The sequence below is a fragment of the Leopardus geoffroyi genome, chromosome A2 (assembly GCF_018350155.1).
Source record: "Leopardus geoffroyi isolate Oge1 chromosome A2, O.geoffroyi_Oge1_pat1.0, whole genome shotgun sequence".
NCBI classification, from domain to species: domain Eukaryota; kingdom Metazoa; phylum Chordata; class Mammalia; order Carnivora; family Felidae; genus Leopardus; species Leopardus geoffroyi.
This window is the reverse complement of record NC_059331.1, coordinates 11,424,035-11,436,129: the sequence shown is the minus strand read 5'-3', so window position 1 is coordinate 11,436,129 and position 12,095 is coordinate 11,424,035. Positions and strand designations below refer to the sequence as shown.

Genomic DNA, 12,095 nt, shown 5'->3' with positions numbered 1-12,095 from the left:
AGGAGATCATTTGGAGGCAGAAATAATGGGACCCATGGCTTTGCCTGTGACTGGGTGTTTCTTTTTTGGGGAGGAGGGTGCTGGCCTTGCTTTACTTCCAAGCCGTCCTTGTTAGCTTGAAGCATGTGCTTCTCGTGCCCTTGGGATTTTGGTTCTTGGGCATGTGTAGTAGAGAAGGTGTGAGAAGGACAGTGACAACTCATTAAAAAGTCCATTTGGGTGATGTCAATTGTCAGGAAGGAGCCTACTAACATGTAGTTGTGCAAAGGTGTGTTCAAACAGAAACCTCAATGTGAGAGAGGGTGTGATGGGGGCTGCCGCATCTGAAATGTGGACATGACCATTGACAACTTGTGGCCGTAGAATTGAATGTCCCCTGATCTCACTTGTAGACCTGAAGGTCACTTCTTAACCCCATTAGCCAAACCTTTCGGCTCGGCTGTGCCATGAAGCCAGATCATTTGTTTACAGTTCAGACCACAGATGTGATTAAAACCAACCCTTTCATATAGAACGGCTCTGGAGGGAGACACTATACAGAACTCAGCTTTTGACCTCTGCTGGTGTAGTGGGTAAAATTGCCCAGAAGAGATGGGTAGGTGAGTTTCTTGAAGTTTACTGTGTTTTTTTAAAAGTCTCAGCTCTCATCACTAGGTTTCAGCGAAATGTCCACAGATGAGCTTCTCAGTTTAGAGCTGAGTGGGAACAGCATGTCGTAGATGAGGCAACAGAGTGGGGACCCATAATGTAGTTCGAGATAGGCATGACCCGAGCCCCAGTGAGCTGCCTTGAGGGAACACTGGGGAGCATTGTCAGAGCCCTGCTAATGTATCTGTGGCAAGAAATCCTGTGTAATTCAAGTATTTGTAGTGGAGTGGAATTGTGTCAGAGGAGGGATTCTGTCAGTGATGGGCAGGGCTTGTTAGATACTTAAGGCACTAGGATGGTTTCTCAGGCCAGAGCTTAAAAGACTAGAGAGGGAGGTGCAGGTGGACGGGTGCTGATTCAGGCACGTGAACCTCTGTGATATCTGGTGGCATAACTGTTGTGGCCCTTTAGGATTCAGATCGGGAAGGACCCTGACTATGATACTTCATGCTTTGGGGCAGGGGGTGGGTGGCACAGGGTGGGCAGCTCTTGCTCTATCTAGAGAGGTGGTGAGGGCTTTCTGACCCTCACCCCCGTGTCTCCTTTTCCAGCCTGGAGATGACATAGTCTTAATGGCAGAAGCTCTGGAGAAGCTCTTCTTGCAGAAAATCAATGAACTGCCCACTGAAGAAACTGAGATCATGATAGTCCAGGCAAAAGGAAGAGGACGTGGGAGGAAAGAAGCAGGTAGAGTACCTCTAGTGCCCCAGCACCGTTTGCCTCACATTGAAATAACAAGGACATTGGCTTTCCTTCTCCCCAGTCTTGTCTCCTTCTCCAGGTTCAGTGAGGGACTAACTGGGAGTGGTAGTAGGGTCAGGCTTAGTGGTGAAAGTGCCCCTTTCAGAGGGTCGCATGAGTGTGTGACCTCCCACAAAGTAGAAATAATTGGACCCTGCTTTTTTTTTTCTTTTCTTTTCTTTTTTTTTTTCTTTTCTTTTTTTCTTATGGACCTTGGTTAAAAAGTGACTTTTTCAAAGCATTTTTGTTATTTGAATTATTTACTCCATTTTAGAGAAAAGGAATTCACCTGACCAGCGGCGGTTTTAACTAACAATCGTATCCTTGAACCTTGAAGTTGGTTGTTTGAATTATCTTAAGATGCTTATGTCCGAGCCAGGCCTGCTTTTTGATGCTTCTGAAGTCAAAGTGAAGCTCTCCCTTCCTTGTCTATCTCAGCGGCCACCCTGCTTCCTGCCCCCGTCTCTCAGCCTGACACAGGATTCCAAAGGCCAGCTGCTGGGGAGGGAGGAGAAACAGTGAAATGTTTCTGTCTAGGAAAAGCTCTAACAGCTGCCTTCTGCATCTTGCCATCCTTAGCTCTGTGCTGAGGTGGCCCATGCTGTGGGGTGTTTGCTTCTTTAAAGAGAGGGCTTTCGACTGACTTCCCGCCCTGCTCAGAAGTGGTGGCTTCACGGGAGCAAAGGGGGCTGGCCTAATCCCCTGCTGCGATGAGGGGTAGCCAAGGACAGGTGGTCCTGAGGGTCATCCCGTAGACGTGGGTCCTGCCAAGGGGTGGCCAGTATCCTTACCGTCCGGGAGGCCTGCCCTTACTCTCTGGTACCAGGAGTTTGGTCTGCACATGGGACAGATGCAGGGTGTTGTGTCTGGGCTCACCCGCGCAGCTGCAGGGAGGCAGTCTGAGCCGGTCACAAAGGGCAGCAGCCGTCCAGCCTCCTCCTGTGGCTCAGGGAGGTGGAAGTTTGCCAGTTTCCAGAAACCTTGGCCAGGGCTGCTGATGCCGGCCCCCTGCCAGAATTGCTTACTCAGAAGGCAGCGCTTCTGGGAATGAGGACAGCTCTGTCCGAAAGTGCCAAGGAACATTTTTCCGCTCCCCATCTACAGGCCTGGTGCTAACTCTCAGCGTGTGTTTCCTGCTCCTTTGGCCCCGGCCTCCATGCCCATGAAGGCGTCTTTGTGCCTGATTTGGGACTTGAAGCCAGGACGCTTCAGGAGGTGTGGCATGCAGTGTGCCGCTGCTCTCAGAGATCCCTGGGGCAGGTGGACCAATTTGGCCAAGGTCTGGGGTGTACGGGTTGTTCTGTCTCTTAGGCGAATAGTTACGGTGACGTTATGTGCTCTGCCCGCACAGATATGTGCTCACCACATGTGACAGTGTCTCCATGAGGTCAGCCAGCGTGTGTCAGGTTCGGCATCTAATCACCTGTCCCTTTTATGATTGGTAGGGACGGCAAAACCTGGCGTCTCTACGGTACCAAACACAACTCAAGCATCGACTCCTCCGCAGACCCAGACCCCTCAGCAGAACCCTCCGCCTGTGCAGGCTGCACCTCACCCCTTCCCTGCGGTCACCCCAGACCTCATCGTTCAGACCCCCGTCATGACAGTGGTGCCTCCCCAGCCACTGCAGACAGCCCCGCCGGTGCCCCCTCAGCCACCACCCCCACCTGCGCCAAACCCCCAGCCTGTGCAGAGCCACCCACCCATCATCGCGGCCACCCCACAGCCTGTGAAGGTGAGCGTTCTCTGTGTGTGCGTGTGGCCCAGTCTGGCCACTGGTGGGCTCCTACCACCTCAGCACCCCCTCTTTTTTGTCTTCCCTTCCATAGCAGTGAGGCTTGCAGGAGACAAGTCACTGTCACTGCCGGCGCTTCATGTAGAGCTTGTCCTGGCTCCTGGGGCACTTTGTGGGTGTTTTGGGGGCACTGTGCAGTGTTTAAGTCATGGCCTAGAAGCTGCTGCCCTGCTGGCCCACAGGTCCCATAGTTGAGCCCACCCCCAGGGCTTGCCAACCCCCCAGCCCCTTCCCTAGTTCTAATTTAGACTGTGCATGTTTGCAGATGGCACCCTTATAGTCTCCGAGACGTGCCTGCCCTGGGGGGGCCAATGTGTCCAGGCTTGGCTCTGAGCGGCTTCCCTGGCATTAAGTGGGAAGCTGCTTCAGGAGGTTTCTGTGGCCTCCAGTGAGCAGATTGTGCCCTTGCGTGTGTGCTTTCTCCTGCCACTGGCAGGTCCTGTCCCAGCTGCAGAGAGAGTGATGGGACAGGTCTTTTCTTGCCTCGGTCCTTCACCCATGGAGTTACCTTTGAGCCCCATTCCCTGTGAATGTTGGAACCCCAGAAAGGACCCAGCTGCAGGAGTGAGCAGAGGGAGGGACAGCTGTGCCGGCCGTCACCTTTGACCGTGCTTGTCACCCCTGTGCTCTCGGCAGACAAAGAAGGGAGTTAAGAGGAAAGCGGACACCACCACCCCCACCACCATTGACCCCATTCATGAACCACCATCACTACCCCCGGAGCCTAAGACTGCCAAGCTGGGCCCCCGGCGGGAGAGCAGCCGGCCTGTGAAGCCCCCCAAGAAGGACGTGCCCGACTCTCAGCAGCACCCAGTGTCGGATAAGAGCAGCAAGGTCTCAGAGCAGCTCAAGTGCTGCAGTGGCATCCTCAAGGAGATGTTTGCCAAGAAGCACGCAGCCTACGCCTGGCCGTTCTACAAGCCTGTGGACGTAGAGGCATTGGGCCTGCACGACTACTGTGACATCATCAAGCACCCCATGGACATGAGCACAATCAAGGTGAGCAGATGCCCCCCCCCTCGCCCCACCCCCCCCTCCCGAGCTGAGGGCAGGGCTCCCCGGGACAGAGAAGTCAGAACTTCCTAGGCTGGTCCAAGAGGAGGGTCCAGGCCCTGGGTGCTTCTGAACTGTGCCCTAGCAGCTGTCTCTTCTCACCAGCTCAAAGCAGCCCAGCGCCCCCTGCTGGGAATTGTAGGGGACGGCCTCCAGGACCACGTGCTTGGGAGTTTTCTTCCCAGACAGCAGCAATGCTGTGCCCTCTGGTCTGGGGACAAGCCCTCTGTGGCCTTGGGCCCTAGTGCCCATGGGCACTTTGCACACAGTTAATGTTCCAGGAGGGGTTGAGAGTTGATGACTTTGCCAGGCCCGGTGTCATAAAGTGGGTCTTGATGTCTCCTCTCAGGAGGAGACACACAAGTGCTGGCATCTTCATTGTTGTATTTTGAGGCCTTTTTGGTTATGTTTATTTATTTTAAGCCATTTTGCATTTCTGTCTGGGAGTAGAGTAAGCCTCCCCCAACATGGGACAGACAGAAGAGGGGACAGTACTTATGTTCCTTTTGACCCGTGTCTTATCCCATATCACCAAGACAGGTGTATGTCAGGTCAGAACTGGTCCCAGCCCTTCCCTTACAGTCTGGCTGAAGCTCTGTCTCCATTTATTCTGTGTCCACTTGGTCCTTAGTCACAGTGACCAGGATGAGTGGGTTTGGCGTGCTAGCAGGGCATTTCCCAGCCCTGAGACTTGCTTTTGAGTGTCTTTTTGTCCACCTGACAGAGAACTAAGGTGATGATCTCTTCTCTGCTCCGCTGCAAAACTGACTTGCTCCTACAGGCAGCCCTCCTGGCTGTCACGTCCCCATTGGAGCAGGTGTGGGCATAACTAAGGAGGCCCTGTCTTGTCTTTGCAGTCTAAACTGGAGGCCCGCGAGTACCGCGACGCTCAGGAATTTGGTGCTGATGTCCGATTGATGTTCTCCAACTGCTATAAATACAACCCTCCTGACCACGAGGTGGTGGCCATGGCCCGCAAGCTCCAGGTGAGGCCCTGGGGAAGCTCCAGGTACAACATCCTGCAGTAGAGCAGTCTGGGGTCCTGGGTGGGCCAGGCCTGTATGGCCCTTCATAGATTTTATTTCTGTCATTTGCTTTGGTATAATGCCATGTTGCTTTGAAGATAAACTTGAGTCAGGATAGCGTGTGCGTCAATATAAAATTGAGGTTATTTTATTATAAAGCAGGACAGGTGGTTTTGGTCTTGGGCATTTGGGGTTTTGTTTTGGTGTATCCCACTGAAAACCTCCTGCCCCATACCTGCATTCGGTTGCCCTTGGCCAGAAGAGTGTATGTGCTGTATGTGGCCCAATCTGTTCTCCAAAACAGACCTGTCTCCGGTTGGTGGCAGACACTCTTGTTAGGTAGGCACTTGGACACAGTTGTGAGCTGAAGTAACTGCTCAGCTGTGGACGTTTCTTCACCAGAGCCGTGAAATCTTTTGCTTTCTAGGTGTTCTGTGAGGCCACAACTTCCTAATGGGTGGGGTGCCATTGGGGTTTGTGGCCCCTTCAAGTTGGTCTGGGTGTGCACCCTGTAAAGTGCACATGTGAGTGGAAGGAAGGGGGGTGCAGGTTACAGCATAATGTGTGAACTGACTTCACTTTGCTTTATTTAAAAAAGGAAAAACGTACCCAGATTTCAGCAGTGGTTATCTTTGGGTGGAAAGATCAGGGGTTAAAAATTATGGAGAATTAGGGCACGTGGCTGGCTCAGTCAGTAGAGCATGTGACTCTTGATCTCAGGGTTGTGAGTTGGAGCCCCACATTGGGTGTAGAGATCACTTAAAAAAAAAAAAAATCTTCAAAAAAAATTCTGGAGAATAAAGTCTATATTTAGTACTTTTATAATCTGCTTTTTAAAAAATTCTTAAGCCTACACACATAAAAATATCTAATCCCTTATCCCCAAAGCCCTGGGTTACTTCTGCTCTCAGTGTCAGAGCAGGCCCTGGGGTGGATCACCTGCTGTTACAACAGGTAGGCACTCTGGTCAAGCCCAGGACCGGTTTGCCCATCTCATGCCCCACTCCCACCTGGTGGCGAGGTGGGAGGCTTCCTCACACCTGTCTTTCCCACCCGTCTGTGGAGTGCTTACAGGGCATAAGTGCAGACTCGCAAATGCCTTTGTCAACCTGTCAAATGCCTTTGTCCGTTCAGCTCAGAGGCTGCCTGAGACCCATCGCTTGCCCGTCTCCTGGTTCCGTTAGCTCCACACGTTGTCCCAGACTGGGTCAGGGACTGCTTTTGTTCAAAGGATGTGTCCTGGAACTCTTGGGATAGAATAAAAACTTATTACTAGTGTGAACCTGGCTGCTATTATTGAAATGCACACTCAGCCTTGAACGTTATTTTAGTTTCTATTGCTTGTTATTTGGTTTTATTTTCCCTGAGATTTGGGGTGGGGGTGCTTTCTGCTTTCTTCACAAAGCTGCTTTTCCGTTGTTTACTTCTGCATTTCCCATCCTTAAAAAGAGTTCAGGCTTTATAATTTTATGGCAATTCTCATACATGGCCACCAGGTGGCAGTGTTGCCCTCAGATCTTTGTCTTAGACTTCCTCTTCCCACTGTCCTGTGAGGATTGGGGAAGGGAGATAGCTTTTTCCCAGATCGATACTCCTACCCTTTATTTGCCCTCATGCAAACAGCTAAACCAAAACAAGTTCTGTGCCAGCACCAAGATTGCTATTCTGACCTACTTTACTTTAAAAAGAATAGAAGAAAGGTGGCTGAGCCTGGGTAGCTTAGTCAGTTAAGCGTCTAACTCTTGATGTCAGCTCAGGTCCTGATCTCACAATTTATGAGTTGGAGCCCCACGTCGGGCTCTGCACTGACAGCACAGAGCCTGCTTGGGATTTTCTTTCTTTCTCCCTCTCTCCCTGCCCCTCCCCTGCGCATGCACTTTGTCTTTAAATAAATAAACTTAAATAAATAAGTAAATCAGAAAGAGAAAGAATTCTCCAGTATATTCTAGCTTTCCCTAATTTCTGTGCCTGTTTTATGTCTTGGTTTTGTCTTTTTTTTTTTTTTTTTTTTTACGTTTATTTAATTCTGAGAGAAAGAGCACGAGTGGCAGAAGAGCAGAGAGAGGGGGGGGTCAGGATCCGAAGCAGGCTCTGTGCTGACAGCAGAGAGCCTGATGCGGGTCTCGAGCCCACAAACTTTGAGGTCATGACCTGAACTGAAGTTCAGTCAACTTAACTGACTGAGCCACCCAGGTTCCCCTGGTTTTATGTTTTTCATTTTTATCCTTCTGGCAGTGGCATGAACATGACCCAAACATGGGGGTTAGCCATAGTGAGACCACTGGGCTATTTTCCTCACAGCAGCCTCTTTCTGAACATTTTTGTTCCAGATACCAGGCTGGACTAGATGAGGTCCTTGACCTGAAGAAGGGTCCATTTCAGGCAGGGGCAGTGCCTAGGGTGGGCCATTTAGCACGGGGCGGCCTCTGCCCTAGCCCGCTTGGCCCACTTCAGGGTGGGTTGCTGTGTTACAGGAAGTGATGTTCCTTCTCCATTGCCACGAGGCAGGTGGAGAGATATCTGCTTCAGATGCAGAGTTGATGTGAAGGGCTTCTTGTCTGGAAGTTGGTTGCTCTGTGGCATTTCAGTCTTTTTCCTCTTCCTCGTAAGCTTTCCTGGATCAGCATGGTTGGACGACTAGATTGTCCAGAGGGAGGGAGAAGCAGCAAATCCCCAACCTTTGTTTGCCTCTTGAACAGGTATTAGACTTGCCTCCTCTTAATTAGACTGTTCCCAAGAACTGGGATTTACCTGGAAAATCACATGGAAGAGAATCCACTTTGTTTTCCTCTTCCAGTCTCTACATTCTAGGCCTTTAGAAAACACACATCCTACCACCTGGCAGCCATGGTCACAAAGACAGCCAGGAGCGTCTGGGCTCAGGGTTTCCTCAGTCCACAGGTGGCTTGGGCTGAGGCCCGTGAGCCCATCTGGTAGGCCCAGAGCTGCTGGCGGCACTGCCATTTAGACTGCCTGCTCTGTTGTGAAGCGAGGAGTCATTTAGGGAGTTTGGCGCCCTTGTAGATTACCAGAGTTTTAGTGCAAGAAAAAGCGCAAATTCAAGGTGATGTGCAGTTATTTTTATAGCAAAGAAAAATGAAAATTGCATTGGGATATCCTGCATTAGATCCCAGAGGCAGGAAGCTTTTCGGGTGTATGTAAATGTGTGTTTCTGAGTGTGTGTACTCACAGCTGCATCTCTAGCACCCGACACTTAGTGGCCTGCCACTGCCTGCATTCTGCTCCCCACCACAACCCCCCTCCTCTGAGCCTCGCTGTGCCCAGATACGGCCAAGCCCCACAGCTGTATCCGGGCTTGGCCGTGCTTGACCATTTGGCACTCAGGCAGCTGTTTCACTAGAGGGGTGGAGGGTGTGCTTCCCCCTCGAATCTGACGCAGCCCAGAGTAGGTGACCCAGTGAACATTCTAGCAAGAGGAGACGCCTGCTCTGAAACCAGCGTGCTTTGCTGATTGATGCTGAGAATTGCAGTGTGGGTGGAGGTTATGGCATGCTGGGCAGAGGAGCTGGGTCCACCTCTAGACACTGCCAGCCCTAGTGTGGAAGCCCTGAGCCCCTGCTCCCCTAGAGAGTGCTGGTTGTTGGTATTCTCTGCTCATTGCCTCAGTGTCCTCCCTCACAAGACCTTTGACCTAGGTGCGTCTCTTTCGGTTTTGGCGTCCTCTAGCCTGGCCCCACACCCTCTCCCCCATTTTCCACCTGGCCAGCAGGATGAGCACCTGAATTCGTGAGTGACACCTTTCTGTCCTTTGAGACATCCTTGCTAGGTCTCTGCAGCTTTTGGTATCATGTCCCCCTCCCTCCCACACACACCCCACCCTCATCCTTAGGTTTCAGATTTCCCAGGGACTCTTCACCAGTCCTTTGCTGTTTCCACCTTAACACTTAATAGTACTTTATAACTGTTCACTCCTTGAGGGCAGGGAGCACATCGTTTCTCTTTACCATACGGGTGCAAGTCTGTCTCAGCCACGCGGGAAGGTTTTTCTGCGGTAGCTCTAGGTTCGCTGGCACTCAAGCCCAAGTGCATTTCGCAGGGTGCCCCCTACTGGAACCGGGGCAGATGGGAGGATGACAGGTCTTGTAGCTGCTCGCGACAGGGAAGCCAGCAGCCCCAGGTTGTAGGCCCCGCGGTGACTGCCCAGCCAGCCAGCCCGCCCGCCTGGCCTCCTGGCTTGTGCTCTTTGCTCTTTGGTCTTGGAGCCTTGGGAGAGCAGGGCCAGGGAGTACCCTAGGAGAGGCCTCAGGGCGAGTCCTGGCTTCCATTTCCACCACAGCCACAGCCTGTTGGGGAGGAGCAGGGATGTCCTAGTGGCAAGGGTAGAGCTGTCTGGCAGCTGGCAGGAGATGCTGGGCACACACATAAGTGGCATGAGGAAGCTCCCACCTGGTAAAGCTCACCTCCCGGCAGCACCAGGTACTCGGTCATGGCTGCCACCCTCCTCCCTCTGTGGGGTCCTGACACCTCAGGCACACTTCTCTAACCTGCCCCCTCCTCCTTGGCAGCAGGCCTGGCTTTTTCTGGACGCTCCTGTGGGTCTGTTGGGGACCCGGGGCACTGTGGGCAATAAGGGTCTTGCTTGCTGCCACACTGGGGGCCTCTGCCCTGGTGTGAGCCCCTGTGTCCTTTAGCCAGGGTGGTGACAGTCTCTTGCTCATGCCTCCTGGGTGTCTTCTCCACTGCCACCCGACCTGCTCCAGAATGTATTTCTGTATAAATTAGAAATTAGAAATGTCTGTATAAATGACTATAATTTATAGTAGCAAAACCACTTACACAGCAGAATCCAGGTTGTCACTTTGCTGGGAGCAGGAACTGCCTTGGAGGAGCCTGAACTGGGTGGTCTGGAGGGGAGGGGACAACACTGCAGTTGGGGAGGACACCTGCCCTGCTGCCCAGGCAGGGGTCGTCCCCTTTCCCAGCTGCCTTGGGGACAGAAAACCTGAAGCTGTGCTTCCAGAGATGTCAGGAGAGGCTTCTAGGGCCAGCTGTGTCAAGTGTAGCCTAGTTTCTTTGACACAGCAGCCTTGGAGCTTGACCCCACGGCCCTCCCAGGCCTCATGGGCCATGCTGCTCCGAAGCATCAGTTCACACTTGGGAAGGCCCATTCTCTTGCGTGAGATGCTACATTGACATTTTCTAGGCTTTTAAAGCAGGTCCTGCAGTCCTTCTGGGAAGCTAACTTTGTTCTTTTCACTGCTGTTCTTTGTCCTGAGTCATCACTGGGCTTACGATCATGGAGCCCTTGGGGTAGGAAGGGACCTGCCTTCCTACCCTGCCGGCTGGCTGGTGAGGCAGGGCTGTTGGGCCTAGGTTGCCCAGACAAAGCTGCTGCCCCCAAGCTCTGTGACCTCATGTGGAGTTCCATCGGATTCCTGAGACTTACAGTTGGAAGGTCTCAGAATCCTGGGGGTGGTGGGATCCTGTGCTTAACAGCCCTGGGCATGTGGTTGGGTCTCTGGCACCTCACAAGATTTACTCCCTCCTGTAGCCTGTCTCCAGTGCCCCCACATCCACTTCTGTTATACCTTTCCCACCTTGCTGGCCATGCCCTGGAGACCCCTCAGCCAGTGGCATGGCTCTGCCCAGGTGCCCCAGAGGTGGTCTGAGGAAGGGGTGGGGGCGGACACGTGCCTGCTGCAGCAGAGGCTCAGCTGCCTTGCCGGCCTTGGTCTGTGCACGAGGCACGCTTACTCCAGGGCCAGGCCTTTGCATGTGCTGTTTGTTTCCTCTGCCTGGAATGCTCTCTCAAACTGAAGACCCCACCTGCTCCCTGAGAGAGGGTAAACCGGAGGCAGGCAGAGGTTCCTGTTCTGTTCATCATTGTATCTTAGTGCCCGGCCCTGGCATGCAGGAGGCGCCCTCGGGATGTGCTGAGCAAACACTGACCTAATGAGAACCTCAAGGCACTGTTTGCGGGTCTTGCCCTCGGCCTGCCATCTATCTAGGATCTCCACACAGACGTCCTCAGTGGGCCAGCTGCCTCCTGTGACATGGGTCACATGTACTTACCTGGCTTGTGTTTCCTGGAGAATGGGTGCCAAGCCATGTCAGAAGGACATTTCAAAGTGAAATTTGTGAGAAGTGTTGGAAGAGCTGACGAGGGTCCTCACCCAGTCCCTTGTCTTAGTGGTGGGGTGTGGGGGGGTCACCATCAGCCTAGCCCCCTTTGGCCCTCCTGCTTACTTCCTGTTGAGTCAAGCCCGGCAGCCAAGGAGGCTTGGTGATGCTGAGCCACATCCCAGGCAGCCCCCCACCACCCATGCCTGGGCCCCCAGCAGCCCTCACAGGCACGGCTCCCCACCCCCCCCACCCCCCAACCAGGATGTGTTCGAGATGCGCTTTGCCAAGATGCCAGACGAGCCTGAGGAGCCTGTGGTGGCCGTGTCCTCCCCAGCGGTGCCACCCCCAACCAAAGTGGCAGCCCCGCCCTCGTCCAGCGACAGCAGCAGCGATAGCTCCTCCGACAGTGACAGCTCCACCGATGACTCTGAAGAGGAACGAGCCCAGCGGCTGGCCGAGCTCCAGGAGCAGGTGAGGATGTGGGCAGCCCTGTTCCCAGTCACCCAGAATGCATGGGCTGGGCAGTCTCCCCAGGGTTCTCCATGACCTGGCGAGTCCCAGCTCGGAGTTCCAGCGGGATGAGGGGTTTAAGGGTGCTGGCCTCCCGTGCAGTGGGAAATCGGTGTGCAACTTCTGGCTCCCCAGAACACCTACTAACAGCCTACTGTTGACCAGAAGCTACCTGTAACGTAAAGAGTCGATTAATTCCTATTTTATGGGTGGCACATATTATGTAGTGTATTCTTACG

General features: G+C 53.2%; 1 protein-coding gene across 6 annotated transcripts in view; it reads left to right on the top strand.

The window, feature by feature from the left end:
• The window catches only part of BRD4 (bromodomain containing 4), an 87,321-nt gene that overhangs the window by 55,632 nt on the left and 19,594 nt on the right, over positions 1–12,095 (top strand). For 5 of the 6 annotated variants that reach the window (XM_045492327.1, XM_045492324.1, XM_045492326.1 and 2 more), the window contains exons 4-8: positions 1,200–1,335; positions 2,835–3,124; positions 3,821–4,183; positions 5,095–5,223; positions 11,608–11,817. In XM_045492327.1, the coding sequence (XP_045348283.1) occupies positions 1,200–1,335; positions 2,835–3,124; positions 3,821–4,183; positions 5,095–5,223; positions 11,608–11,817 (1,128 nt within the window). Of the gene's footprint in view, positions 1–512; positions 600–1,199; positions 1,336–2,834; positions 3,125–3,820; positions 4,184–5,094; positions 5,224–11,607; positions 11,818–12,095 lie in introns of all 6 variants that reach the window. The other variant, XM_045492329.1, reaches the window with a different exon arrangement.